The sequence below is a fragment of the Pogoniulus pusillus genome, chromosome 8 (assembly GCF_015220805.1).
Source record: "Pogoniulus pusillus isolate bPogPus1 chromosome 8, bPogPus1.pri, whole genome shotgun sequence".
NCBI lineage: Eukaryota > Metazoa > Chordata > Aves > Piciformes > Lybiidae > Pogoniulus > Pogoniulus pusillus.
Window position 1 is genome coordinate 126,718 of NC_087271.1, and position 26,924 is coordinate 153,641.

Here is a 26,924-nt window from a genome sequence, read left to right on the forward strand (position 1 = left end):
AGGAAGTTAGTAGAAAATTATTACTGTACCTTTTTCCTGATTTATGAGCATTTCAGATAATAAAGACAGAGATAAAGGGAGAAGAAAAGAAAATAGAAGGTTAAGAGATTTGTCTTCAACCATTCACAGCTCAAAAGCTTCAAGAAATGTTTGCTTATTTTGGTAACCATTTGAATTCCCCTTCAGAACTAATAAATGGCAGTCCATTTGTGACTTGGGCTAACGAGGAGACCTCCACTAGATTCGGGCAGTTATGTTTCAAACCCATCCACCCACTTTCCAATGAGACACATCTGAGAGCTAATTACAAATTCAAATATTCAGGTTGACTTTCAAATAAACAAAACATTGCTATTGTAAGTGTGCATCGGTTTGGAAAATGTGACTGCCTCACTTCTCTTACTTGTTTGTTTTTGCAAGGCATAATGTACATGAGACATTCCACAATGCTGCACTGTCTGAAGTGTGTAACTGCTTAAAAAGTAAATATCAATTAAACTCAAAAGTTCTGCCCCATAAACACTCAGCCAAACCTTAAACCCACATATTCACTTTGAAAAAGACAAAGGAACAGCTCTGCCTATTATTCTTTACAGGCTTGATGCTGAGGACTTAACTTGTTTGCAGAGCTGTCTGCTTAACTGCTTTCCCCACTATACGATGATTTGATTGGAGCCTAAGACACTAAACAGGCTTCCCTTCTCTCTGCAAGACAAACGAGAACACTCGGGGAGTTGAGCCAGTGTCTACCAACTGTACACAAGAAAGCAGCGTTCCTTATAGTCCATTCTGATGGTGGTTACTCAACATAAAGCTGAGATGCATTTACCTTCCCGAGATGTCTGAACTGCTGCTGCTTTCATTCAGAACAGACTTTAGTGAAGCAACACAAGACAGGAAGCAAGACAATGAGACACATTCAGTGCAGCAGCAGTGACTCAGCTTTCACTCCCACTGTACCTGCTGCTGCCGTCGCTTACTGGAACAGGAACAATAGGAGAGTTTGCTGAGTAATTTATTCCTGAATAACCTCCTTTTGAGTAACTGATTCCTGAATAACCTACTCTGGAGTAACTTATTATTCCTCAGCATGAGCAAGAGCTGAATTTGCCTTTCTGTGACCAAGACTTTTTCATTTCTCAAAGTACACACAACTCCAAACAAAATGACAGTTGCCTGAAGCTGAGTTTTCCGAGCTGCTCCCTGTGAAAAGGAAAAGCCTCCCTCCAGGTGCAGAGTAGGTTGTGTGCAAGGAGAACTGGAAAACTCAGTGCAGCTCCCAGTGTGAAATCATGCTTACAGTATCCAGGTGTGTTCGCTGGTGCTTCGCCCGGTCACTGGAGTTGCTGAAAGCTTTCTGGCAGCCGGGGTGCTGACACAGGTATGGCTTCTCCCCAGTGTGACTCCGAAGGTGAATCTTAAGGTTCTCCAGCCTAGAAAATGCCTTGTTGCACCCTTCAAACTGAAAAACGGCATAAAAGGTCGTTGTAAAGTACTGCTAAATAAACCACGTGTAGCCACAATGAGAACAGTGTAAGGTCCAAGTCGGACATGTAATATATCAACCAACATTCCAACAGCTGTTGGAATCGATGGATGAAACACAACATTTAGTGCCGCTCACCTGACCTGTCACTGAAGACACGGCACGCAGCTCAGTGCTAATGCAAGGGTTAGAAATAGGCCTCAGGCTCTGTCTGAAGCAGCGAACACCTAGAGGCATGGTGGCAGAACAGAAAATTCGGGGAAAGAACAAGTGTTCTGAGAAGCAAGCACTGTAGGCAGTGATAATTAGCTGCTACAGACAGGCAGCAAGAGGAGCGCCACTTGTGGTGGGTTAGAACCCGCTTTCAGATGTCTGAAATCCTACACCCTGGAGCAGATGAGCATGGACTATTACAAGACGACCTGATCCACGTGAAGAGCAGTCCAAAGGAACTCTGCTGTTACTCTGCACCCTTTTCTTTACTAGCCTTATCGGTCAGATCTGTTCTCAGCATTTACACAAGCAGTAACCCGAGCCATTCTGATTTAAGCACCCGTTCCATTAGGGCACACAGTAATGAAACACGGCACAGTCTTCATGAGAAAAGCCACTATTTCAAATTCAATCTGGATAAATAAATAATTCACATTTGCAGCTACTAGGCCAAGGGAAGGCTGTTTTGCATACCTCACTGCTACGTTTCAGTGTCGCAGCCCAGTGGAGACACTGTGTGCAGGATGGGCTTTGGGATCTAGCTCAGATGAGCACAAGGACAGGCAGAAGCACCTTCATGCAGCAGCAAACCCACAGAATGCACTCAGATCCTCACCCATGTGTACAAATACTTCCATGCACACGTGCGATGGGCTGCACAGACTTTGCTCGCTCTGCATTGCAGCTTTATGGCACTGCAGATCTTGTAGTGTCTCTACACAGATAAAACCCTGGCTCCTCTGTCATCTGAGATCTCAAAGAGGTATTTGAGAAACACAACCCTCTTCTCCTATATATCAACACTATTGCCAACTTGGAAAGAAGGCAGCTGTGTCTTAAAACCACTCTTTCTGGAAGCCAGGTTTTGTTGTTTGTTTTTTTTTTTACAATTCTTGCTAAACAGGAAGAAAATCAGTGGAAAAGGAGTAGGGACAAAAACCTTGATGTCAAGTGATGAGAAGAGGGGAAGGTAATACACAAAAGTGAAGGTGAAAGTCCTGAAAGGGAGAGAGGAAAGGAGTTGGTGCAAATAGCTGAAACACCCGGGGCTGAGAGAATCCGTTGTAGAAAGGTCTCCACTTTGAGAGACTCCAGGAACTCCCATTTCAACTCCTATTTCTTGCTGGATCTGCTGACTGTGTCCCCTGCAGCTCTTCCCTACATGACCATGTGTGGAAACAGCACTGCCTCCCTCAAGTGCAGGTGTGTACAGTTGTGCAAGGACAAAGATAACTTCAACTGGGGTGCTGAAGAAACCACGTTGTGATGATTCTTGGGCTTCATTGTTGCTCACCAACACTTTTAACCCTTCCACCTTACCCTTGCAACTTGGAGTGTATTTATATATAGACAAAAAAACTACTGGATAAATGGGATGCTCATTCTCCTTTTCAAATAACCTCCAGGAAGATCCACAGATCCCACAAGTGCCTCAGCTTCAACTACAAAGAACAGATGTTCACTGTCCAAAGGGCTTCAGGACGGTGAGAGATGTTTGATCAACTAAGAAGGCTACTTAACAGCATCTCCCAGACATCTGGCCCAGTCTGTCACTGCTTAATCCTGCAACCTTAAACATTTTGTCAATGTCTGGTGCTGGGGATAACTGTAACAAACGTTCCATGATCCCCCAAAGCCTGTAACTGTCAAGAGAGCTCTTAAGGAGTTGATCAATAAAAATAATACTTACACTGCAATTACCACCTTTGTCTCCATTGTGAAATTGTTCACGTGTGCTTCAGCCGGTGCTGAGCCACACACGAAACGATGCCAGCTGATTGCAGTAAATGGCATGGTGAAACCATTAGGCTTTACAACTACTGCTGCTTTTAGAATAGGGCTTCTACCAGAAAAAAATATGCTGTAGACATCTACAGGACTAAATTAGCTCACTAGAATATGGGACTAGAAATGTTATTATCTTTATTTTACACTAAAAGCTGACTGGCATGCGACTGCTGCGGTATCAGGCACTTAAAAGGCATATTTACAAAACCCCTGAATTATCTTGCAGTGAGCTAAACACATCACAATTTCCCTAACAAAACAATTTAATCTAATAATTGTAATTGCTTAAAACGTCGGATTTTCCCCCCTTGCTTCCACATTATACTTTGAACACACCTGAGAATGTAGTGGTGCAGAAATAAGTGTATTCCCCAAAGGGTTTATGTTATCAAATGTTCACCCTTTTCATAAGCATACTTAATCACAGTCATGTCTAGAATATCTGTCAGTGGTACAGATCAGAAGGAACAAACTCTGAACTGAACAGCTCAGACCACAGGCTGAAGCAATAACTGACATTTTCTTAGGAAATGAGTTATGAGTGAAAAAGAGAAGCCTTCACGGTTGTAGTCCTAAATAGGTCCAGTGTGCCCATTAGAAAGCTCATTAATATACACCTCTGCTCTCTGCTGCAAGATCAGTTAAACAAGCTGCCTTTTATTTATAGACCTAAAAGGGAAAGAGCAGGTCACATTGGCTGTTGACATCTCAGACAGCCTACAGATGGAAAATCCAAAACATTTCATTCCAAAGCATTTCATACTATCAATAGGAAATCTGATGTCTGGGCAAAACATCTACGAGCCTTGTGAACATTGCCAAACATTCTTTCTTCCCAGCTGATTACAGAATTGGGAAAATCTGACTGAAAAAAACATGTTATGAGAAAAGGGATCCTGTGAGGATACGTATCCCTTCTGGAGAGGAGGGAACAGTCACAGCACCCTCTAATAGCACCAGTGTTTTACAGCACACTGAGTCTAATGTTGGGCCTTGGCTCCAAACCATTCTGAATGTCAGTAACCTAAACACATGAGTTCTTCCACCTAAGAACCAAAATACCTGATTTGGTGCTTTGGTTTTTCTAGCTCAGGTCCTCCTTAGAGTACTTCAGAATTCTCCACTGCAGCTACAGTGTAGAGCCCTGAACCTCCAAACACTTGTGCGTGAGTTAACGTGGTGCATGCAAGGAGTTTGGCTGAACTCAGCAGAACTACTTGTGTATGTCAAAAGCAACCCACAGGACTGAGCTCTCAGCTTCTTAAAGTTTGCAGGGCCAGGTTTAAATTTACAGACTGAAATTTTTAGAAGCTGTTCTTTTCACCCTTTGTGGTAACAAACCAATGGAAGATACCTGCAACAGTAGAAGGACCTGCCAACTTCTGTCCTGCTTTGTGCTTTTTCTCTCTTTGAAGTCTGGCCAGTTTATGCTTGCAAAGTGACAACTCTATGTTCCCCTTCATCTGAGTCCTGGGGATTATTATCACACATTACAAAAAAAGCATCTGGAGCTTCAGCCAGACTGCTGGACAATTGCTGGTGTGTGGGAGAAGAGGAGTAAATTCAGCACATGATTAAAAGAAGGTCTAGAAAAGGCAATGCATGCTTCAGGTTGTTGGCATTCCTGAAGCCCTCTCGGCAGTACCAGGAGTTCTGGGTGCATGGGGGATGTATACCCGGCCCAGAGAAGCCATAACAATGGAATCATTGAAGCCATGAGGCTTTCAACAGCAACCAGGTCTGATTCTGCATGTGCTGTGGTTTCCACACACAAACAGAGCTCTCGGACTGCAGAGCACAGCCACCTGCCTGCCAGCAGCCCCTGAGCTGGGGGTCGCCGCTCTCACGAATGAAGGGCCTCCTTGTCTGAGCTCCCACAGTCCCTGGGCAGCAGCAGGTCTGCCCACCACGAGGCTGGCAGCTCAGAGAGCTCAGCGGGACACATCCTGCTCGGTAGGTGCTGGTTCTTCTCCCCTGACTGCAGAGGAAAACCAGATTTAAAGTGTGGGTTTTGCTTTTTTGATTGCTTTACCCGTGTTGCTGAGTACATCGAGCATTAAATGTGAGTTCTGCAGAACAAGCTCTGCTGTCATGCTGAGTGCAGGGCAGCCTCTGGCCCTTAGCCTGTCTCTCAGCAGTACTGGCATTTCCTCGCTCTCAGTCTTGTTCACGTAACTGTAAATTATCACCTGCCAAATAAGGGCTGAATGTTATTCAAAGCACTGAAATATTCAGATTTATTTATTCTAGTACCAGCAGGTTAGGCACCTCAGTCAGCATTTCAGTCAGTAAACAGAATCTTAGAGCAGCCTGGGTTGGAAGAGACCTCCAAAGGACATCCAGTCCAACCCCCTCTGCAGTCATAGAATCATAGAATCAACCAGGCTGGAAGAGACCTCCAAGATCATCCAGTCCAACCTAGCACCCAGCCCTATCCAATCAACCAGACCATGGTACCAAGTGCCTCATCCAGTCTTTTCTTGAAGACCCCCAGGGACGGTGCCTCCACCACCTCCCCAGGTAGCCCATTCCAATGGGAAATCACTCTCTCTGTGAAGAACTTCCTCCTAATATCCAGCCTATACCTCCCCTGGCACAACTTGAGACTGTGTCCCTTGTTCTATTGCTGGTTGCCTGGGAGAAGAGGCCACCCCCCACCTGGCTACAATGTCCCTTCAGGTAGTTGTAGACAGTAATAAGATCACCCCTGAGCCTCCTCTTCTCCAGGCTGCACACCCCCAGCTCCCTCAGCCTCTCCTCATAGGATTTGTGCTCCAGGCCCCTCACCAGCTTTGTTGCCCTTCTCTGGACACCTTCCAGCACCTCGACATCTTTCTTGAATTGAGGGGCCCAGAACTGGACACAGCACTCAAGGTGTGGCCTGAGCAGTGCTGAGCACAGGGGCAGAATAACCTCCCTTGTCCTACTGGCCACACTGTTCCTGATGCAGGCCAGGATGCCATTGGCTCTCTTGACCACCTGGGCACATTGCTGGCTCATCTTCAGCTTACAGCTGATGTCAGCAGGGACATCCTCAGCCCAGAGCCCTGCTGAGCCTCACCTTGAATATCTCCCGGGATTGGCCCCCAAACACCTCCTTGGTCAACTTGTTCCAGTGTTCCACCACCCTCATGGCAAAAAAACTTATTCCTAACATCCAATCTAAATCTGCTCTTCTCTAGAAGCCATTGCCTCTCATTCCATCACTACAGGCCTTCATAAACAGCCTTTCTGCAGCCTTCTTGTAGCTCCCTTCAGGTACTGAAAGGTTGTTACTAGGGCTCCCTAGAGTCCTCTCTTCTTTAAGCCTTCCTTAAGTTTTGCAGTAAAACCCAAAGTATCTGAGAAAGCAGCAGAGCATCCCACCGTTTTCCCAAGGCCCCACTGCTAGTCTTAAAAGTTCTTTTTAGTAATCCTTCTTTAATGAAGCAGGAGGAGAAACATTCGTTACAACAGGGGCACTTGCTGCACTGCAACACACATGAATGACCTAGGAAGCTCAGGGATATCTCCCTATCAGCAACATGACAGCCATGGATTTTGCCATCAGGTTTTGCTAAATGTGTCATTTGGAAAGCAAACAATCTTCTGAAGCCTCATTACAGCTGGCCTGAAGGCAGCACTGCGGCTTGCAGGCAAAAATAACACTGTGTGGAGCAACGTTTTCAAAGACAAAACGCAAACTTCGTAGAGTCGTGGAACAGGCACAGAAGACACAACCCCCCAGGCCCCTGACTTCCTCATCTGGAATTGAGAAGCTGCTATTTACCGGGGAGTCTTTGAATCGCCTGCAAACTATTTGCAGTTAAAGGCCAACACATAATCCAAGATTTGCTGCTCCAGAACCTGAAGCCAGAACTGCTTGCTTTGAGGACAAAATGAAGATTGAACAAAATCAATTAAAACCCTCTCAAGCTGCGCCAGCAAAACAGAATCACAGAGCCTTAAAGGTTGGAAGGGACCTCCAGGGATCACTGAGTCCAACAACCACAAAGAGAATTAGAAAGCTTCTTCCCAGTTCTTTTAGATCTCTTTAACGTAAAATATAATTTACTATACATCAGAAGCTCCTTCCTCTGGACCAGTAAATCATTGCCTCCCCTCACCTCCCAAGGAAACACTTCAGTGCCAGGTTGCATCCAACACATCACCTCTTTACAACTATCTCATCTGCAACTCTGCTGAAACTCTGTCCCACACCTTTGTATCCTGGTGGCGGTTTCAGTCACATCTTTAAATGACAGCCTGTGATTTGGGGCCAGTTTGGAGACCAGTCAGCACGCAAACAGCCCTGCGCAGAGTGCATCTCACAGGCCCTCAGTGAACTTACATGTGTAAGAGTTTCCAAGTGTGGAGTGAAGAATTAATTTGGCTAAGATAATGAATGCAGCTCCAGGACAAAGGAAGAATCCATTACAGTGTATGTGAACTAACCAATGAGGAAGAAAAAAACCCTGAACAACCAAAAAAAACCTCCCAGAATTAAAGACAAGAGCAAGGAGGGAAAAAAAAAAGAAGAGTAATTACAGACAGAAAAAACCCTCAACCCTAAACTTATGGCTGATTAGCATAGCATCTTAAAAGGCCCAAATACCACATGTGTGGCATGTTACAGAAGATTAAAATAAAGGAAAAAATACTCAGAGAACCATGAAGTCTCAAAACATCTGGAGTTTTATAGGAACAAGGAGGGAAAAATCAAGGACATACTTGAAAAAAGTCTGCTGTGATACATTATGGTACAGTGAGGCTTGGTGGGACTGAAAGGAGAAGAGATGAAAAGGCAAAATAAGGAGGGAGAGGGAAAAAAGGCAACAAAAAAAGGCATTCATACGTTAAAGATGTCACTGAGGGGTTGTCTGCCACTTATTAACAATTAGACACCCTGCTTCTGTGAGCTGTCCCTGCAACGTGTGGAGCGCTCTCTTTCAGCATGGGTCACTGATGCATGCTGGGGGATTCATCAACCCTTTGGTACCCGGGGCAGGGGCACTGTTCACTCCTGATGTCTTGAGAGACGTTTGCAAAGACAATGGCAAAGAAACTGCCTGTCCTGGTTTACATTCTGAATCCAACGGGAGAGTCAAAGAGATGCAGGACAAGGATGGAAACTGAAAACGCTAGCTAAAAACAAAGCCCACGTTCAGGAATCACTCTGGAGCTGTTACACTGGTGTCACAATCAACTGCAGCTGAAATACTCTGAGTGTATTCACTAACAAACATTTACATGGGACAGCAAAACTACGAACTCCCCTCTTTCCCCCCCAGTTTTCTCTGGTTTTAGTGAGCCACTACACGAAGAGAAGGGTCCATGCACAGTCCAGTCTATCCCATACCACCTGGTTATCTACAAATAGGCAAGGTTTCCAGTATACGCCAGACAGGACCATGCTGGATGAGGCCTGTGCTCGCTCTGTTCCCAGGCACAGGAACATCTGAGCCATAGCGCTGCCAAGCCCTGTCTGTAACACCTGGCACCACTGACTGTCCAGTCCAACTTCCCACTGACACCCCTAGACTACTTTTCAAACCTAGGAAATCCAGCTCATATCTTTGTCAAGACAAATAAATATGTTTTATAGTCAGAGCTTGTCACCTGTCATCACAGCTAACAAAGTGGCTCCTGTCCTTCAAGATCAAACAGAGGAGGATCCTGTGGGTGAAAAAAGGTCTCCAGTTGGAAATTGTTTGCCACAGCCAACTCAACTCGTCAACCACAACCAAATTCTCTCTGGAAAAAGATGAAAAGTAGCAGCAAGGTAACTCTTTTGCTGTTGCAAATACAACTTTTTGTATGTGGTTCATTAGTTTTCCTCGCAAAACCTGTTTCAGGATGTGGATAGTTTTATTCTGGGGGGTTTCTCCCATTTCAGATAGGGTGAAACTTTAACTGCCCTTCTCGTACCCTACCTGGATTCATTTCCAATAGAGTTTTTATCTCAAACTGCTGCTTCTGAAGACAGCTCAGAAGAAAGTTTCCCTGCAAACTGCCAAGCTGTATGTAATTGTCAACACCGGACTACCCTTTGCACAGTGATAAGAAAGACAGACAAATTTCTCCAAGGATTTTCTGGGCAGGGGAGTAAGCAGTTCAGTGGGATTTTCCACGCTCACACAGAATCACAGAATGCTTTAGGTCGGAAGGGACCTCTAAAGGTCATCTGGTCCAATGCCCCCACAGTCAGCAGGGACATCTTAATTAGCTCAAGGTTCCTGCTCTTTTATGTAGCATGTCAAGCCAATTTCATTTTCCATAAATGAAGAGTTGGTTCAACCTGCAGACCAAGGAAAGCAAGGGATCTACTGTATGATGTACATGATTAAGCCCAGCACTTCCTCATACGTGTAGAGCTCTGGCAGAGCCCTACAAGAGCTGCTGGTGAACCAGCAGGAAAGGTAGACTGTGCAGTGTGGTGGGAGGTTGTTACTGTCTGAGGGTTGGTTACTTTATTCAGTTTTCCCTTGTGGCCTGGTGGTGTAGCAGAACTTCAAGTGACATGGCTCCCTCCTTCATCCACTGACTGGTCACATAAACCAGAATCCTACAGGGGGACTCTGTACTGGGAGAGCTAAAGGGTTAAAACACCAAGGACAGCAATCTTCTGAGAGGACAGGCTGTCTTCTCCACAAGTGACAAAACTCTCATTTACACCTGAAGTCATAGAATCATCATAGAATCAACCAAGTTGGAAGAGACCTCCAAGATCATCCAATCCAACCCATCACCCATCCATATCCAGTCAACTAGACCATGGCACCAAGTGCCTCGTCCAGTCCCCTCTTGAACACCTCCAGGGGCCTCATTCATTTGAGTCTTGCAGTGTTTCCATTTCATCTTGCCTGGCTGTGTTCACTACATAATGGAAAATCCAGAAGAGGCACATGGCTTCAAGAGCTCACCTGTTTTAAAGGAAGTCACTGTTCTGGCTTTGTCACAATCAAGTCAGCGTCTGGACTGCGTTGTTGGAAGAGCAGCTTTAATCCTATTGCTACACTTTGTAGCGACTGAGCCACAGCAGGGCCCACAGCTCATAGCTCAGCTCCTTTGCCCTGGTCCATCAAACATAAGGTGCTGACTTCTGTTAGGGGCTGAGCTTGCTCCTGTGACCTCACACTTCCACGTGCTAGGTGCTTCAGCAGCTACAGCAGCTGGTACACACCAACCTGTGATGAGGTCAGATGGGATTCTGTGCCTTAGGCCTCCAAAGATGTTAAAGGCAGATTTTGCTAACAAATGCTCCAAAATCTACTGCCACTTTTCTACTCGTGGCAATTACTACATCTGAAGCAGTATGGCAGCTACAATCTTTACCCAGCTGTGTTTGAAGCGGTGGCATGGCCTTCTAAAGCCTATTGTGAAGAAAGCTCTCTGTGGAAGAGCAGACGGCACGGCAGCAGTGCCAGGTCCCTTCATTCTCTGTTGCACTGTGGGATCCCTTGGATAAAAGGCAGTACAGCAATGTTCTTTTCTCAATAGCACTTCATGTTTTCCCACAGTCTCATTGTTTACAGGGAGTTAGCAAGTCACTTCACTAATTCAAAATAGATTGTATCCCACATGGGTGGATAACAATAACACACATTGGTGAATCATATGGCTTTCAAATGATATGTATGAAAAAGAAGTGCTACACATATTGTCTGAAATTTCATTGTGTGAAACCACAGCACTTAGCTCCCTACCAGCTGTGTCAACAATTCAGTGCAATAAACTAATACAACTGTAGAGTAACAGCAAGGTTAGCTCTGCAAAATGAAAGCCAAGAGGTTCTTAAAGCAACATGGCCAATGCAGACGGATGAACATCATTTCAGGTGGGAATAACCAGCCTCGCAATAATGAGAGCTTATTACATTTAGATTCCATGGTTACAGGTTGCCTAACAAGAATAAGGATTACACAGATGAAAGGACTTTTAAAGGGGAAGAAAAGTAGGTTTGGATACCTGAGGAAAGCAGCGTGTAACAAACTGCGACCACCACCAAAGCACCACGTCTTGCTACTAACAACATGAGCAGGGGCTGCTTAAAAATGAGGGCAGAGCAAGATCCTCCCTGGGCCTTGCTGCCTAGGCTCAGAGCAGCTCATATCCACACCAACCCTTTCACACGTATGACGTAGCTCCCAAGGACAGTGCCAGAGGACATTCCTGACATACTTGGCCAGTAGCAGCCTGTGTACTGGAACGGCTGAACCAGCCAGGCTCAAACAACAAAGGTTTCACATTGAGCTGTCTCACAGAATTTTTAATATGTTGCTAAATAAATAAATATATAGCTGACTAAAAGACATTTTCTAAGATAATATTTTGAAACTGGAAATGGAACCCAACAGAAATGAACTCTAGCCCAGAAATTACAAGAAAATTAAATCTCCTTTTTTTACCTGGACCCCAATAAAAAACCCACTCTACACCACTCTGGGTAGACCATAGTTTTGAAAGAAATGAAATTATGTAGTTGTCATGCATGATTACGCAACATTTAGAGGGTACCTGCAAGGTTTTCCTGAGAGCTATACTTCTATCCCGTAGCCCAGCAGGAAACCGCAATCACTTCTGTACCTTACATGAAGGACTCTGAAACGAAAGTGCCTCCAAATCCAATATAAGCAGCTCTCAACATGTGCATTTAATCTGGCTAGGTTAAGAAACACCCTGTGGTCACCACACTAAAGAACTGAAAACGTAAATCGAAGAAATTATATCCATATGATTAAGGAAGACTCTTAAAGAGAAACATGTTGTTAAGTGCTTCATTGAGAATAGAACGAAGCGCAGTGAGAGAGGAGCTCTTTGCAACAACTCACTGATGCAGATGCTCTGCATGCAAAATGGCAGCCTTCAGCTTCGAGTGGACATCTGGAGCAGATTAGCATGATGTTGAGAATAATATAAAATTAAAACATTTAGTTTCAGCTTCTAAAATTAAATATAAAATCAGAGCCCAATGTTGTGTTGGCCAGCTCGCCTTGTGACTCCGATAGCGAGAGTTTCTAGGGAGTTCTGAAGATGTTTATGCCTCCTGTCCCTGGAGCCCTGGCACTCCCAGATACTATCCACACAAACTGCACTGGGCAGAACAGTTGTGTCTCGAAATGTGCTGCTCAGTCTTGCATTGGATGTTCAGAATGAGGAGTCTGAGGCCAGGCATGGGCCGAGGCAGAGAAAATGACTCCAAACTGGGCAGTTTTGGGCTCCCCAGTTGAAGAGGGACAGGGATCTGCTGAAGAGAGTCCAGCAGAGGGCTATGAGGATGATGAGGAGAGGCTGAGGGCCCTGGGGCTGCTTAGTCTGGAGAAGACTGAGAGGGGTTTAATCAGTGTTTAGAAATATCTGAGGGCTGGGGGTCAGGCTCTGCTCACTGCTCCCTGGGACAGGACAAGGAGCAATGCATGGAAGCTAAAGCACAGGAGGTTCCAGCTCAACACAAGGGGGAAATTCTTTACTGTAAGGGTCTCAGAGCACTGGCACAGGCTCCCCAGAGAGGCTGTGGAGTCTCCTTCTCTGGTGTCTTTCAAGGCCTGTCTGGATGCATTCCTCTGTGACCTGAGCTGGATTGTATGGTCCTGCTCTGGCAGGGAGGAGGTACTCAATGATCTCTTTGGGTCTCTTCCAACCCCTGACATCCTGTGAGCCTGTGAACTATCAGCAGCGCAGGGACCAGATCTCAGCCAAATCTCCCAGGGCCTGAGTATGTTTCATTTTTGCATTTGCATGCTGACTCCACACGTTCTGGCTTTGGAGAGCATCTAGGGTGATGTGTTGAAGGTGACGGATGACTTAAGCCCTTTTGAGGCCCCTCTTAAAATATGCTGAGTTCCTCCTGGCTGCTGCTGCTTGAAGCTACTCAATTCACACAAGGTCTGATGACCAACTGGGAAGCTCTCCCAGCTCCATCAAGGACAGACAACTCCACTCCTGGTGGGACCTGCTCTTCTGGATTTAGGGAGATAGGCTATCACAAACTTATTTCCACATGCAAAGAAAGCTTCTGTCCTTGCTCATACCTCTTCCATGTACAAAATCCAAGGCTTATGACAATCAGGCATTTGTACTGCTCCTTCTCTACCTTGCTAGTGAGATTGACAAGGATAAAGGAGGTGTATAGGGCTGTAACTCCCTCTTCCACAGCTGGGTCCACTGCCCTCACCCTTGGGCTTGCTACAGCTGGTCTGTGCCAAAATTCAGGCAAGAACTAACTTTTCTCACAGACATCTTTTTAGATTACCTATTTCAGTGCTCTGCTCCACACAGCTTTCCAAAACCTACTGGCTTAAGCCATCAATCTCCACCTAGATCAAGGACTCTGACAAACTCCACACCCAGAAGCCATTACCATGCCTACTACACTTCTGAACAACTCATGCCTGGTTCCAGGAGCCACGCTTGCAACTTGAACCATGCCACGCACCCTTACTGCTCCTGTCTACCTCTAGATCTACTCAGGGGATCCCTTTGGATATGCTAGCAGCCCAACAGCATGGAAACAGCTGGGTGTCTTGGAAGTGCTGAACTGTGTAATGGATGTGACATGGTGCTCAGCTTCGGGGGATCTGTTATTGAGTTCTGTGACCAGGTGACTCCAAGCAAATAATTTCATCTCTGGTGCACAGTTTAGACCTTTTTGCTTTCTAACTGTACTGAGATGCCTATTGAGCAAGGGCTGTGCAACACCAAGAGGCTTGTGAGGTATTTCCTGAACTCATCAGCCACTGATATAAAGCCACTGAGCCAGAAGCAGAGCTCTGGGAATAGATCAGTAACCATGCCACTGGAGAGAATGCTAGACATGTAATAATCTCCTGGTGGTTTGCTAATGCACCTTCTTGCCTTGGAACATCCTCCTAGAGGTTTGAAAACAGAAATAACCTCAGACAAGCAACCAGCATTTGTTTTATATAGGACAAAATTAAGCTCTTTATAGTGTGGTTTATCTCCTTTCCGACACAGTTGGAAAGGTGCCAACCTTGGCACCTGTTCCTGGACTTCCTTTAAGGTAGCCCCATCTTTCAACGTGAAACCTAAACCGGCTGCACACAGCCTTGCTCCTGCACTTCGCAATGTAAACACCTGCACATATGTTTTAAATAGCCTCACACCTCCATATGTAAAATTTTAGACACCTGTGAATTGGCTTTATATAGCCCCACTGGGTTTTGTGGATAGAGAACAACTTCCAGGTGCAGATGAATAAGGTTATTTCAAGGGCACAGCCAACGTGCAGCCTCCAGTCTGAGCACACTGAGCACAACACCGCGTTTCCAAATGTAAAGCAAGACTCGAAGCACCAGTCCCCTCTGTGATTCATTAACCATCTGACAAATATGGGTACAAACACATTTGTGTCTCTCTGCATTGCGTTGAGGCTTCATTTGATGGAGTTTAATTCTGCAAAGCACCTTGAGATGGTTTGCACCAAGTGTGCACTTCACAGGTAAGAACAGTCTTAGCCTTGCTCTTCACACAGCTGCACAGGAAAGGCAGTTAGCTTTATTCCCTTCTACCAGCACCTTCACCTCAGAACCTCACAGGTGATTTCTCAGTCCCTATGTTTGGTCTGGTTTGAGCCATCGTTTACTCATGCAGAATTCTGATAAATGGTCCCATTGGGCTTTTGCAAATGACACTCTTGGGTTGCCCAAAGAGGTGGCTGAGGCTCCATCCCTGGAGATATTCAAGGTGAGGCACAACAGGGCTCTGAGCAGCCTGATCTAGTTGCGGATATCGCTGCAGACTAGATGACCTTTGGAGGTCCCTTTCAGCTCAGACCATTCTGTGAAAGGCTGGGAACTCTTCATCTGCTGTCTGTCCTTTTAAATCCCTGCCTTTCCTCTTCTATTTCTCCTCCAGTCTCCTCATAAGTGAGAAAACCAATGAGACAGTCAGTCTGTTTCGCTGTTCAAGAGATGAGTTCTGGATGAACTTGCCTTGATTTCACGGTACTCTATGTTACCACAGAGCATTCTTTGAAAAGGAGAACAAGCTTTTGTAGTTAATGAATGATTAGGACGTTTCCAAAAGCTACCAGCATTTATTTTTAAAGCCCTGTCCTCTTCTCTTTCCCCAGAAGAATGTCCCAAACAACCTCAACTCTTCCCATGCAAACAAATACATATTTTAGTGTCAGTGAGGCAAGTTTATGAGACCTTTTATTAAATCAGCTACTGCAGCTGAAGAAGCTAGACAGGCTCTCACCACTAAAGCCCTTCTTTGGATGTAAAACTGCCTCCAGACTGACCACAAAGAATTGCAGCCAGAGACTAAAGAATAGGTGCATTAGATTCCCATGCTGCTCCACACAGATGAGTCCAAGGGGCAGTATCTGCACCAGCCTGCATGGAGTGTGCCATGAGCTTCCTTCTGCCTTCCATGAGGGTTCATTAATTCAGGCTCAGGCCACCACAGCTGAGCTAGAAAGCTTCCAGCTGTGGAGCAGGCCAGAGGAAGGGCAGTGCCAAGCTTCCTGAAGGCATGCCATAGACCCATGGAGATGACTGCTGACACAGCCATGCCCTGGGGGGAGCATGAGTTTGCTTTGCCTAGAACAGAGGAGGCCACATAAAGCCAGCCTCTTGCCTAGCACTGCTCCACTTTCTTTTTTACTTATTACCCTTGGGACCAGGGAGGAAATTTTGTGGATCCCTCCTACTTCGACTCCTCTCCCACTGGTTGCAACCCTGGAAATGCCAAGGCCTGTGGGAATAGAGAGATGCAGCCCTTTTTTTCCTTCCCAAACAATCCCAGATCAATGTTTTGAGGGAAAAAAAAAAACACCCTCACATTCCTCCTTGTGAGCTTTCTGTGTTCTCTGTCTGCCAAATGTGAGCTTATGAAGCGAGAACTCTTTAAATTTCATCTGGGAGCCTAGTGCCTTTTTAATTAGCCCCTAATTACAGAGAAGCTAAAGAGCAAACAAGTGAATATGCAGTTGGAAAATGCAGGCAAGGAAAATAAAAGGGGCCTGAGTGGTGGGGCTGCTTCTTCTTCCCTGCTCTCATGGGGTTTATACGCACATGACCTCACCTATTACACAAGATGACATCAGCAGGACTGTTCTCTTGGAGTTAGATACCTTCAAAACATCCCTGGCTTGAGAAATTTCTCCCTGAAATGGCTCACTGGTATCACTCTTTCATATACTCCACATCCAGCCTTGCTCCTTCTAAAGCAGGAGGTGCACAGCAGGTTAGAGAGCCCTCATATGCGTGGCCACGCAGAACGCCCGCGGCCCTGGCGCACTGCCAGGGACACTGTCTCCCGTTTCAGCAGAAAAGAGATTAAGTCCAGTGGTCTCAGGTAAGGAGATGAAGCAGTCAGGTCTCAACACAGTCAACCACAATCGCTGTCTTGCAGTCATTCTAGGGTCACCATAAAACCAGTGTGGCAGAGAAGAGCAAGACAGGGGAAGCTGAACAAATGCTGAGCAGCAGATTGTGGTCATCGAACAGGAAAGATTCTCAAAATCAGAGCCCAGGACAGGGATGAAAGAAAAGATGAAAAGGGCTGAGGATGCTCCCTCCGCCTCCGGGTCCTGTTTGCAATGGAGAACTTGTAATTGATTTGGATGTGTGTCCCTAGTTCTGCTTAGGATCAACCAAGTCCACGTACCCTGTGTCAGGCAGTCCAAAACATACCCGTTTGTTTGTTTGGTTCTCCACTGACATCCTGTACCATGACTGACACAGCTATTACACATAAGAACACAGCCTGCAGGCTCTCTTGAACTGACGCAAGCCCTGGCACAACAGCAGCGCAGGGGCCATACTCAGCCATAAAGGATCACGGCAGCCCTTACCACAGACACATTTATGCACTCACCCTTAAAATCCACACACCCCAAACTCTGGCAAATGATGTCAGCAACAACAGGAAATGACCCTTCATCAGGGCACAGAAAAGATTTGGCCAACTGAGGAGAACCTCTAACAGCATTGAGTAAAATCGGCTTCTCCCCTAGGCCTGTCTCCTCTGCAAATCAGCTGGAACATTAAGCTGCAAGACAAATGAATCACAGCAGTAGGTTCAAGCCTTAATTAAGCTTGTAACCATTTCTTACAGTCCCTTCCTCCTGCATGAAAATCGCTTTTCTCAGCGTATGAAGCATTCTTGGCACAAGGCAGAAAAAAGAAGAAGTATGTTCATGTAGTGATGGCTGACAGGGTCCTTTCCCACAGCAGCACCGCGCAGGAGTATCCTCCAGGCCGACCCGATGGGCTGGTCACGACCTCAGCTGTCACCTCTTAAACGGGACCACAAAATGCAAGGCATATGGGCATTACAGGCTGCTTCTCTCTTCCCTTCTCAGGGTCAATATATGGATTTGAATCATCCTTGCAATTCAGAAATCACCTTTCTTTCCTACATGGCATTCAATGGCACTGACCAGAGTGTAAACAAGTCTTCGGTAGAGAACTTCATTTCTCCAGAGAATCAAACCCAACACTCCAGGGGCAAATGAGAACAGAATTTCAGAGCTCCCCTGCAGTTCCAGCAGCAGAGATTCCAGAGAGGGCTGAAACACAGAATGCTGACCTCTTTCAGCAACAGGTCCACTCTGAAAACCGCAGGGTAGAAACAGCAGCAACCTCGTCCAAGTATCTGCTCCTTTGTGCACAACCACCACATACCTCTTTTTACCACCTGAACTATTGGGTTTTTATGATCAGCCACACCTCATCGACCCCAAAAGCAGGCAGAGGTCAAGAGCAGCATCGGGAGCTGTGGGTCTGATTTGGCCAGAACTTTCCTTGCAGTGATGAAGGAGGAACAGGTGAGTGTGCTGCCAGGTTTAACAGTAGGAAGAAATGACTTCGCTGTTAGCAAAAGCGTGTCATTGTTGTACCCATTTGCAGGTTGTTCTGAAAAGGGTTTTTTTTCCAAAACAAGTCCTGTGAATCCTTTCTTGTTCCATCAGTCATCTTACTCCACTCTCCTGTCTCAGCTGAAAGGATGGATTAGGTGCCAATTCACAAAACCTTTCTTCTGAGAGTAAACTCACTGACAAATTGCCCAGCAAAGGAAGAGTGGTGTAGGAAATGCAAAATCCATGGGTCCACAGCAGCTCAGTCAGGCTGTCACCAATTCACCTGAGACATTTGGCCTTCACTCCCTTAACTTGTGGGCTTGGACCACTAGTAAAAAGTTGACACAGATGTCCCAGATGCAGACTCACTGGCACTTCATCTGATATCCTAACATGCCAACAAACAAGCAAAACTAAAAGGGTTTTATGCCAAACACAACAGCCCGGCTCCAAATGCATGCTAACAGTTATGGGAGTACAGAAGATCTGGAGTCAAGGACACACAGTAAGTCAAAACCTTATTTTTTGTTGCTTTTAATGCCAGCTGAGAAGTTATGAGAAGATGGTAAATTCTAAACCCTAGGCATGATATAATGTCGGGCAAAGTTCACGTCCTTCCAGTGATGGGCAGGGGATCTAGGATCTAAACAGCGATGTAGTGGTGACAATAAGCAAGCTAAAATCATCTAATTCCACACAGTAAGGAAAAGCCTCCCTGACTCACTTTTTGCTGTTGGCCACTGCTCAATAAGTGGCAATCCAGGCACAAAGGAGCTTGCTGCTGTGCATCTGCAATCTGTCAGAAACAGTTCTCTACTGAAACATGCAGTTACTGCTGTCCTTTGATCTGCTCTTGTGTAGGGGACTTTGTCCTGTTTGTGCACACAGCGCTCCTAACTGGAAAAGCATGTGCTCCGGGAACACCAGAGCCATGCTGCTGCAGTTCACCAGTGCATCTGTCCCATTAACTGCTCTATTACGGAGAGCAGCCAGGCAGAGAGGGACCTGGGGGTGTTGGTCGACAGGCGACTCAACATGAGCCAGCAGTGTGCCCAGGTGGCCAAAAAGGCCAATGGCATCTTGTCCTGTATCAGAGAGAGTGTGGCCAGCAGGCCAAGGGAAGTCCTTCTGCCCCTGCGCTCAGCACTGGTTATGCCACACCTTGAGTGCTGTGTCTAGTTCTGGACATCTCAGTTTAAGAAAGATATTGAGGTGCTTAAATGAGCCTAGAGAAGGGCACCAAGGCTGGTAAGTGGGCTGGAGCACAGCCCTGTGAGGAGGGACTGAGGGAGCTGGGGGTGTGCAGCCTGCAGAAGAGGAGGCTCAGGGCAGACCTCATTACTGTCTGCAGCTACCTGAAGGGAGGTTGTAGCCAGCTGGGGCTGGGCTCTGCTCCCAGGCACCATGTGACAGAACAAGGGGACACAGCCTCAAGCTGTGCCAGGACAGGTCTAGGCTGGATGTTAGGAGGAAGTTGTTGTCAGAGAGAGTGATTGGCATTGGAATGGGCTGCCCAGGGAGGTGGTGGAGTCGCCGCCCCTGGAGGTGTTTGAAAGGATGAGGCACTTAGTGCCATGGTTTCGGGTTGGATTGGAGGGCGTTGAGTGATAGGTTGGACTCTATGATCTTGAAGGTCTTTTCCAACCTGGTTAATTCTGTGATTTTACTTTAATCCTTCAGACCACCACCACCAGCATGGAACCCACATGATGCATGTTTCATCTCCTGCTCCTAAAACCCCCAAACCCTAAGGAACCTGAAGGTCTTTCTACAAAGGTTTTCATGTGTTAGAATCTGAACAAAATCCTTTTAGATTTCAGTCTGACATTTGGATAATGTTTTTCCAATTATCCAAAATGATCAGATTTATAACAATCTCCTTTTTAAGGTTCTTGATGTCTCCTTCCTCATTACCATAACAAGTTCATTTGAGAAAGAAACTGAACTACCTGAATAGAGTCCAACCGATTCTTCCATCAAGTCTTCATCTGGATTAGCCTCAAAATTTCAGCTTCAGAGGTTTAAGCATGTCCAAGAACATCTCAGATTTTAGTTAAAAAAAAGGTTTAACTTCTTGTCTTCCACATGATGCTTGTGGGTCTACAAGCCCAAACTGTTGTTTTGCCTTTAAGGAAAATGCAGATGCTGGCAATCATGTCTGTGTCAAGGGACCTGGGAGCTGGCACAGGAATCCGTCCCATTGTAGGGATACCTCAAGTCCCTGTCTCTGGTTTACTTATCTCACTTCCCTCTGACCTAGTAATTCCTGTTTCAACACAAGTAATGGATTTATGTGTAAGAGAGAGAGAGATGTATATACTTTTTGTATCCAGCCCAGTATGCAGCAATCATTTTCAATTAGCATGTCCTTAGATGAATACAGTAAGCTTATGTTTTTCATTTCCAATTTGTTTTGTTCCTTGCAAAAGAAACTAAAGAGATAAAGCACAATCAAAGCCTGATCCCAGATGCAGCTGTAAAGCAGGATTTATCAATTAGTATGTTAGAAGTTATCAGGCTGGCCACCATTCTTAGGGCTTCAGATTCCTGGCCTTTGGTTGTATCAACCTTTCTGCTTTTAAACTGAAGTACTGAACTGGTCAGTTAGTGCAGCACCAAAGTAGGCAGCTGCACCCCAACACTGTTCTATGCTCACCAGATTTAGGGGTATACAGTAATTTATTGTACCCATCACAATTAAAGGAACAAGAAGATGCACTAAATAAAGGCATCTTGCTGGTTTGCTTTTACAGGGAGAAACTGTGAAGCATTTTATATGATAAAATAGCATTTGATGAAATAATGCTGTTCTGCAGCACACAGCAACACCCCTTCCCCCTCCATCCCTGGTCCACTCCCTGCAGTGCCTGGGAAGACTGGAAGTCACCCTCAGCACTTGTGATGAGTGGGTAGTTTCCTGTTAGGGCAAATGTTAACTCAGATAAGCTGCACTGACCAAAATCGTCCATATTTGGGGTTGGACTGGATGACCTTTTGAGGTCCCTTACAGCCCCTAACAATCTGTGACATTTGTCATACATACAAAGCATGACCAAAATGCACCGGAGGTGTGCTTGCTGCATGGCACTTTGCTTGAGCTCAGGGCTCAGCACCACAAAGCAGCCACTTTGGTACCAACACTGACTGAAAGAATTCTTGTTACTGTTTCCTATTCATTCCTACTTCGTCTTGTGAGCCCTCAGTTCAGCCAAACACAGCTTTGCAGAGCCATGCCACGACCCAGAGTAGTGGTTTTATTGGAGCCAAAACCAGAGAACGTTAACTTTAACCAGGATCTGTTCAACTCAAGCTGCAGATCCCATAAACACAACTACTGGAAGGAACGACAGCAACCTTCAAACCTGGGTGCACGAATGAACTTGCAGGGGAGAACTTTTCACCTCCCTAACCTCACGCACTAATGAGCTATGAAGTAGCAATAGAATAGCCCAGTTGAAGTTGCAGGGTGCTAACTGAATGCAAAGAGAATCCCATCCCAATCTCTTAAATTAAAAAAACGTTTACACCGAAAAACTGCACCCTGCTGCCACGTTCCTGTCCTTGCTTAGCTCTCTATGATCTCTCTCTTCATATCCTAAAATGCCAGAAGTCACCATGCTCTGCACACGGTGCTCCACAGACAAACCTGTGCCTTGTGAAGCAATCTTAGACCCACTGAAATAAAAGACTCTATGCAATAGGAACTATTACTGTTACAATTCCTGGGTACACAAGCCCTCACAAGCTTTGGCTAGCACTTTAAAACAGCTTTTCTAAGAAATGATGATGGTAAATCTTTAATTAATACCTACTACACTCTACATCAGGGTCTTTATGCTAGAGTCAATACAACTGAATGCATTTTCCTTCTTAAATCCTCCAGAAATGCATAGAAACAAAGCAAAACCATAAAAAACCTCAAAACAACAACAAAAAAACAACTAAACAAAAAATGCCAACAGCACTCCCAAAACCACCCAGAACTCCCACCTACTTCTGAAGTCAAGAGCAGCCTGACAGAAAACAGCAGTTTATTTGCTGTTAAAGCTGCATGTATTTTAAAATACTTAATCTAATGTAGGTGCCACATCCTCTAGGAGGCCAGATGAGAAATATCTGCTAAATTTACTAAGCCCTGGTAATGCTTAGAATTCCAGAGAGAAACAGAGGGAGAGAAAGCATCTGATTACCCACCCATAAATCCTTGCAGATAAACAGCATCCTGCATGCCCCCAGTATTTGCTGACAACATCTTTTTGTGTGCTTTCCTCAGCACCATCTAAAGAGCAAAGCCAAAATTCCATGAGCCAAGAGGAAAAAAAATAATTGTGAAGAGGGTCATAATTCGGTCTGGAAAGCACGCTCAGCAAAGCCATCCTATCTCTGCCCCCAGAACACTGGAAGCTGCACTGGAAGCAGAATGTGAGCTTTTCTGGTAGAGCAACTGTGAAGTAGATGAGCTGCAATGAACAAACTCACCTCTCTGTCCCATACACAAGGGCTGAAGTTTGCCCAAGAAAATGAAGCCCATCACCTCATCTTAGCATTTTGCCTACACCCACAGGGCTGCTTTAAGCAGCTGCTTTATATATGCAGGGCAACATCCACACAGTCCCTCCACTGACCACCCCGGATGGGCAGGATGCATCTTGAGCTCACACAGCCCGGTGCTGAACTGAGACAAGCCCTGCGAGCACCTGCAGCTGTCACCTTCCTTCCACTGCTGCGTTGGGTGGAGAGAAGATGAGAAGCTGCAAAGATAACTTCAAACATCCTCCCTTGACTGTGAGAGCAGTTCTCAGCTTTCTTAGGGTGGTAGAGGCAGTGAGCAGGCAAACAACGCCCAGTGGCTCTTTGGGACACTAAGGCTGCACTGGAGTCTGCGTGAACCGTGCGTGCCCTTGTTCTGGCTTACATTAACTCCTGCTTCCACAGTTTCAAGATGCCTGTGCTTGGTCAGGATATTCCTGAGGAGAACAGACAAGCTGTCAGTCAGTAACTCCAGCTCCAAATTAAATGAGCTTCAGGCTGGTAAGTTTTTAGTTTTGTCTGTTTGTTGTTAAAACAATGGAGTGTGTGTGTATTAAACAGCCGGGACTAGCCTGTAAATCTGTAGCTAAGTCTCTCCTGTGGCTAGACAGAGATCAATACTGCTGAGTAACTTCTACATATTCCTGGCCTCTCCTATGTTACCTCAGAAGAGTCAACTAGGGATAACCAGTGCCAGAATTCCCTATGTAGATCTCAAAGGTGTAAGTTTAGCCACTGGGCAATCTCAGCTCTGTTAGCAGAACTCTGTGCCATTTAATTGCTTTAATTTAAAAGCAATCATCTCTCATCACTCTCATTCACTATCCCTCTACACTCCCTCAACCCCTTGGCAATGATAGCCCAGCCACACAATGCATGTTCTCTCTTCTCTGCCTTCCCACTGCTCTTTGACTCTCCCTCCTCCAGCAGCTTCCTCCCAAAGAGATCAGGGGAGCTGGGAGATGACACTGAAGTGGTGCTGAGCATGGTGCAGTCAGTAAGAATGCTCCTGATTTTTCAGGAAAGCAGTTCCCGGAGCAAGAACAGACATTAATCAGCAGGACAGGCAAACCCAAGTGAACTGTGCTCATTTGCCTGTGCTACCAAGGACCATGGACATTTGCCCTTCTCAGCAGTTGTTCCCTTCAGGAAAATTTCTTGGCCAGTGTCCCCTGCCAGCCTGAGGTATGAAAGCAGCAAAGTTGAGACATAGGGTGATGAGACCTCTGGGGCAGGATGACTCCAGAGAGCAGCAGTCCATCATCACTTACTTACGCCAGCTGGGTTTCAGACCCCCTTCCCCAGAGGTCCAGGGCACACAGGAGGCTAAGGAGGCAGGAGCAGGGCCCTATCAAGACTTCTCTCCCTCCGTGCTGCTCCTCAGTGTGTTCCCTTCCTCTCCATCCATGCTGAGCCCCCTTCTACTTCCTGAACTCTGTGGCCCACACACTCCATGCTACTCCACTTTCATCTCCCACACATTCATGACTGGTACGGATGCTCTCACTTCCTAAATCTGCCCCTCCAAATTCCAGGTGTGTGCCTGTCATTCAGGAGGCAAGATCACTTTATCACAACCCGCTTTCCTCCTCTTCTCCAGCACGTCAGTGCTAGACGCTCAGTCGATAATAACCTTTCTGCAGTAGCTATCCCCAGGTGGCAGAAATGGCAAGGCGCTGATCATTCCCAAGCAGAGGTATACAGACTACGGCATCTGTAATTTATTACCTTTCAAGAAGAGCTTCTCTAATCTTGGCTATGCAAATTAGCACAGCAAATCCCTACACAATCTGCAGAACGAAGGGGAGGGGAGTTGCAACAGGATGCCAGAAGACTGTCAGTGCCCTGCCAAGAGAAATAGATATGGCAGCAGAGTAATTTGTCCACTTGATTTGCTGAAGTACTGTGACCACACGCAGTCTAAAAATTCTGCTTGGCCTTTTTGGCATGCACCTAGATAGGCAAACTTTTTCTTGCAAAAAGTCTTCTAGCTGTATCCCCAGGAGCACAACGGGAATCCTGAATGAGCCAAGACAAGGGTGAGCTCAGTCAGGTGGGAGGTACAAGAAGCACAGTTAGAAGCTTCAGGAGAGTACAAATACTCTGTAAAAGGCCCTTCTGAGGCGGAGAAAAATATTTCTTCTGAGCTCGAGAGTCACTTTTGTGACATTCCACACAAAGAATTGAAGTCTGCAATGGGACTGAGCCTGAGCTCAGCACCTCCATTATTTCAGGCAAAGATACAACCAGTTTGCAACAGGTGCCAGGACCTGGAGGTCCCAGCAGCTGAATTCAAACGCCAATCTTCCCTCCTTGGCACTACCACAATATGTACATAAGACATTACAAAAGCATTCCCAGTATCTCTGTACTCAGCACTGCTCAGACCACACCTTGAGTGCTGTGTCCAGTTCTGGGCTCCTCAATTTAAGAAAGATGTTGAGGTGATCAAATGTGTCTAGAGAAGGGGACCGAGGCAGGTGAGGGGGCTGGAGCACAGCCCTGTGAGGAGAGGCTTAGGGAGCTGGGGGTGTGCAGCCTGGAGAAGAGAAGGTTCAGGAGAGACCTCATCACTGTCTACAACTACCTGAAAGGAGGTTGTAGCCAGGTGGAGGTTGGCTTCTTCTCCCAGGCAACCGGTGACAGTCTCAGGCTGTGCCGAGGGACCTTTAGGCTGGATGTTATGAAGAGGTTCTTAGCAGGAAGAGTGATTTGCATTGGAATGGGCTGCCCAGGGAGGCAGCGGAGAGCTCGTCCCTGGAGGTGTTTAAAAAGAGACTGGATATAGCACCTGGTGCCATGGTTTGCCATGGTTTAGTTGATTAGCGTTGGGTGATAGGTTGGACTTGATGAGCTTGAAAGTCTTCCCCAACTCAACTGATTCTGTGAAGTGTATTTTGTCATAAAAGCTTCTATTTCACATTGGCTTAGATACTGAAAAACATAATCACCACCCCAAACACCACCTCCTCCTCCTCCTTAGACCCAAAAAGGTGTGCTCAGGCACAGCAGGCAAGCATTCTGTGTATGCGCAAACCATCCTGCTCAGGACCAAGTTCTCATATGTCAGCAAGAATCATCTGCAAACCTGCACACATATTTGGCATACTTTTACTTAGTAGGATTAAAGTTTTTTAAAAGTTTTAAAATGTGAAGCAGTTTGCACAAAAAATTGGAGGTATTTTCTGTGATACTTTCGCTACAGAACTAGAATCCAAAAGCTTGCTGCATGCAATTCCAACCTGCAGAACGAAAGCTACAGCTTGCACAGAGCCTTTTTGCAATTCCAGTGTTCCTCCCATGGCATTTGATTATGAACTGTGCAAAGGATATCAGCCTGTGAGCAAAGGGTGGGCAAGGGCTGGCAAGCAGCTTGGCTATCTGATGCTCACACTCAAACACCATGATCACAATCTGCAGAGCCTGAACTCCACACCTGTAGCACCAGCTCTGAGCAGTCAAACTGCGTGAGTATGACCAAGCTTTCAAATCAGAGGCTTTAACACAGCAATGGCTTAAACTTGAACTGCAAAATTTCTGGAGAATACAAGTAAGGATGAAAGCAGAGGAAGGCACTGCCTGAAAATCTGAGCCATGACATCTCTGGTGTCGTTTGCAAGAGCAGATGTGTTCAATTGAATGCTCTGGCTTGGATCACAACTGGTCCTGCTCTGTAGGTCTATATTAACTGCTTCACCTTCTCCTGCTTGATCTCTCAGTTTCTGCTGTGTTTCTGTACCTAGAAACCTGGGATTATTCAGACTCAAAGATGCTGCACACTGTGAATATAGTTACTCAGTATGCACAGCAGCCACTATTTAAAGATTCATTTCTTAACTAGTTTTAATTCTTTGTAACACTCACAGGAACCAGAAGATGTTAAAAGTCATTCTGGTACTTGAGTATTAAAAAAGGAAGGAAAATATCTGAAACAATTAGATTTCTGTTTCAGCTGTCACTCTGGTGCACTCTGGAAGAGGCCTGTCAGTAACCCAAACATAGTTTCAATAAGAAAAGCAGTATGCTCTCAGGCTGGGTCCTTGTGTGCCATATTATAGCTTGCAGTAAATTTTTATGAGCAAGTTATAAACCCCTGAAAAA

General features: G+C 45.9%; 1 protein-coding gene across 10 annotated transcripts in view; it reads right to left on the reverse strand.

The window, feature by feature from the left end:
* GLIS1 (GLIS family zinc finger 1) overlaps positions 1 to 26,924 on the reverse strand; it is a 218,341-nt gene that overhangs the window by 40,090 nt on the left and 151,327 nt on the right. For all 10 annotated transcript variants that reach the window (XM_064146872.1, XM_064146871.1, XM_064146870.1 and 7 more), the window contains one exon: positions 1,301 to 1,462. In XM_064146872.1, the coding sequence (XP_064002942.1) occupies positions 1,301 to 1,462 (162 nt within the window). The remainder of the gene's footprint in view (positions 1 to 1,300; positions 1,463 to 26,924) is intronic.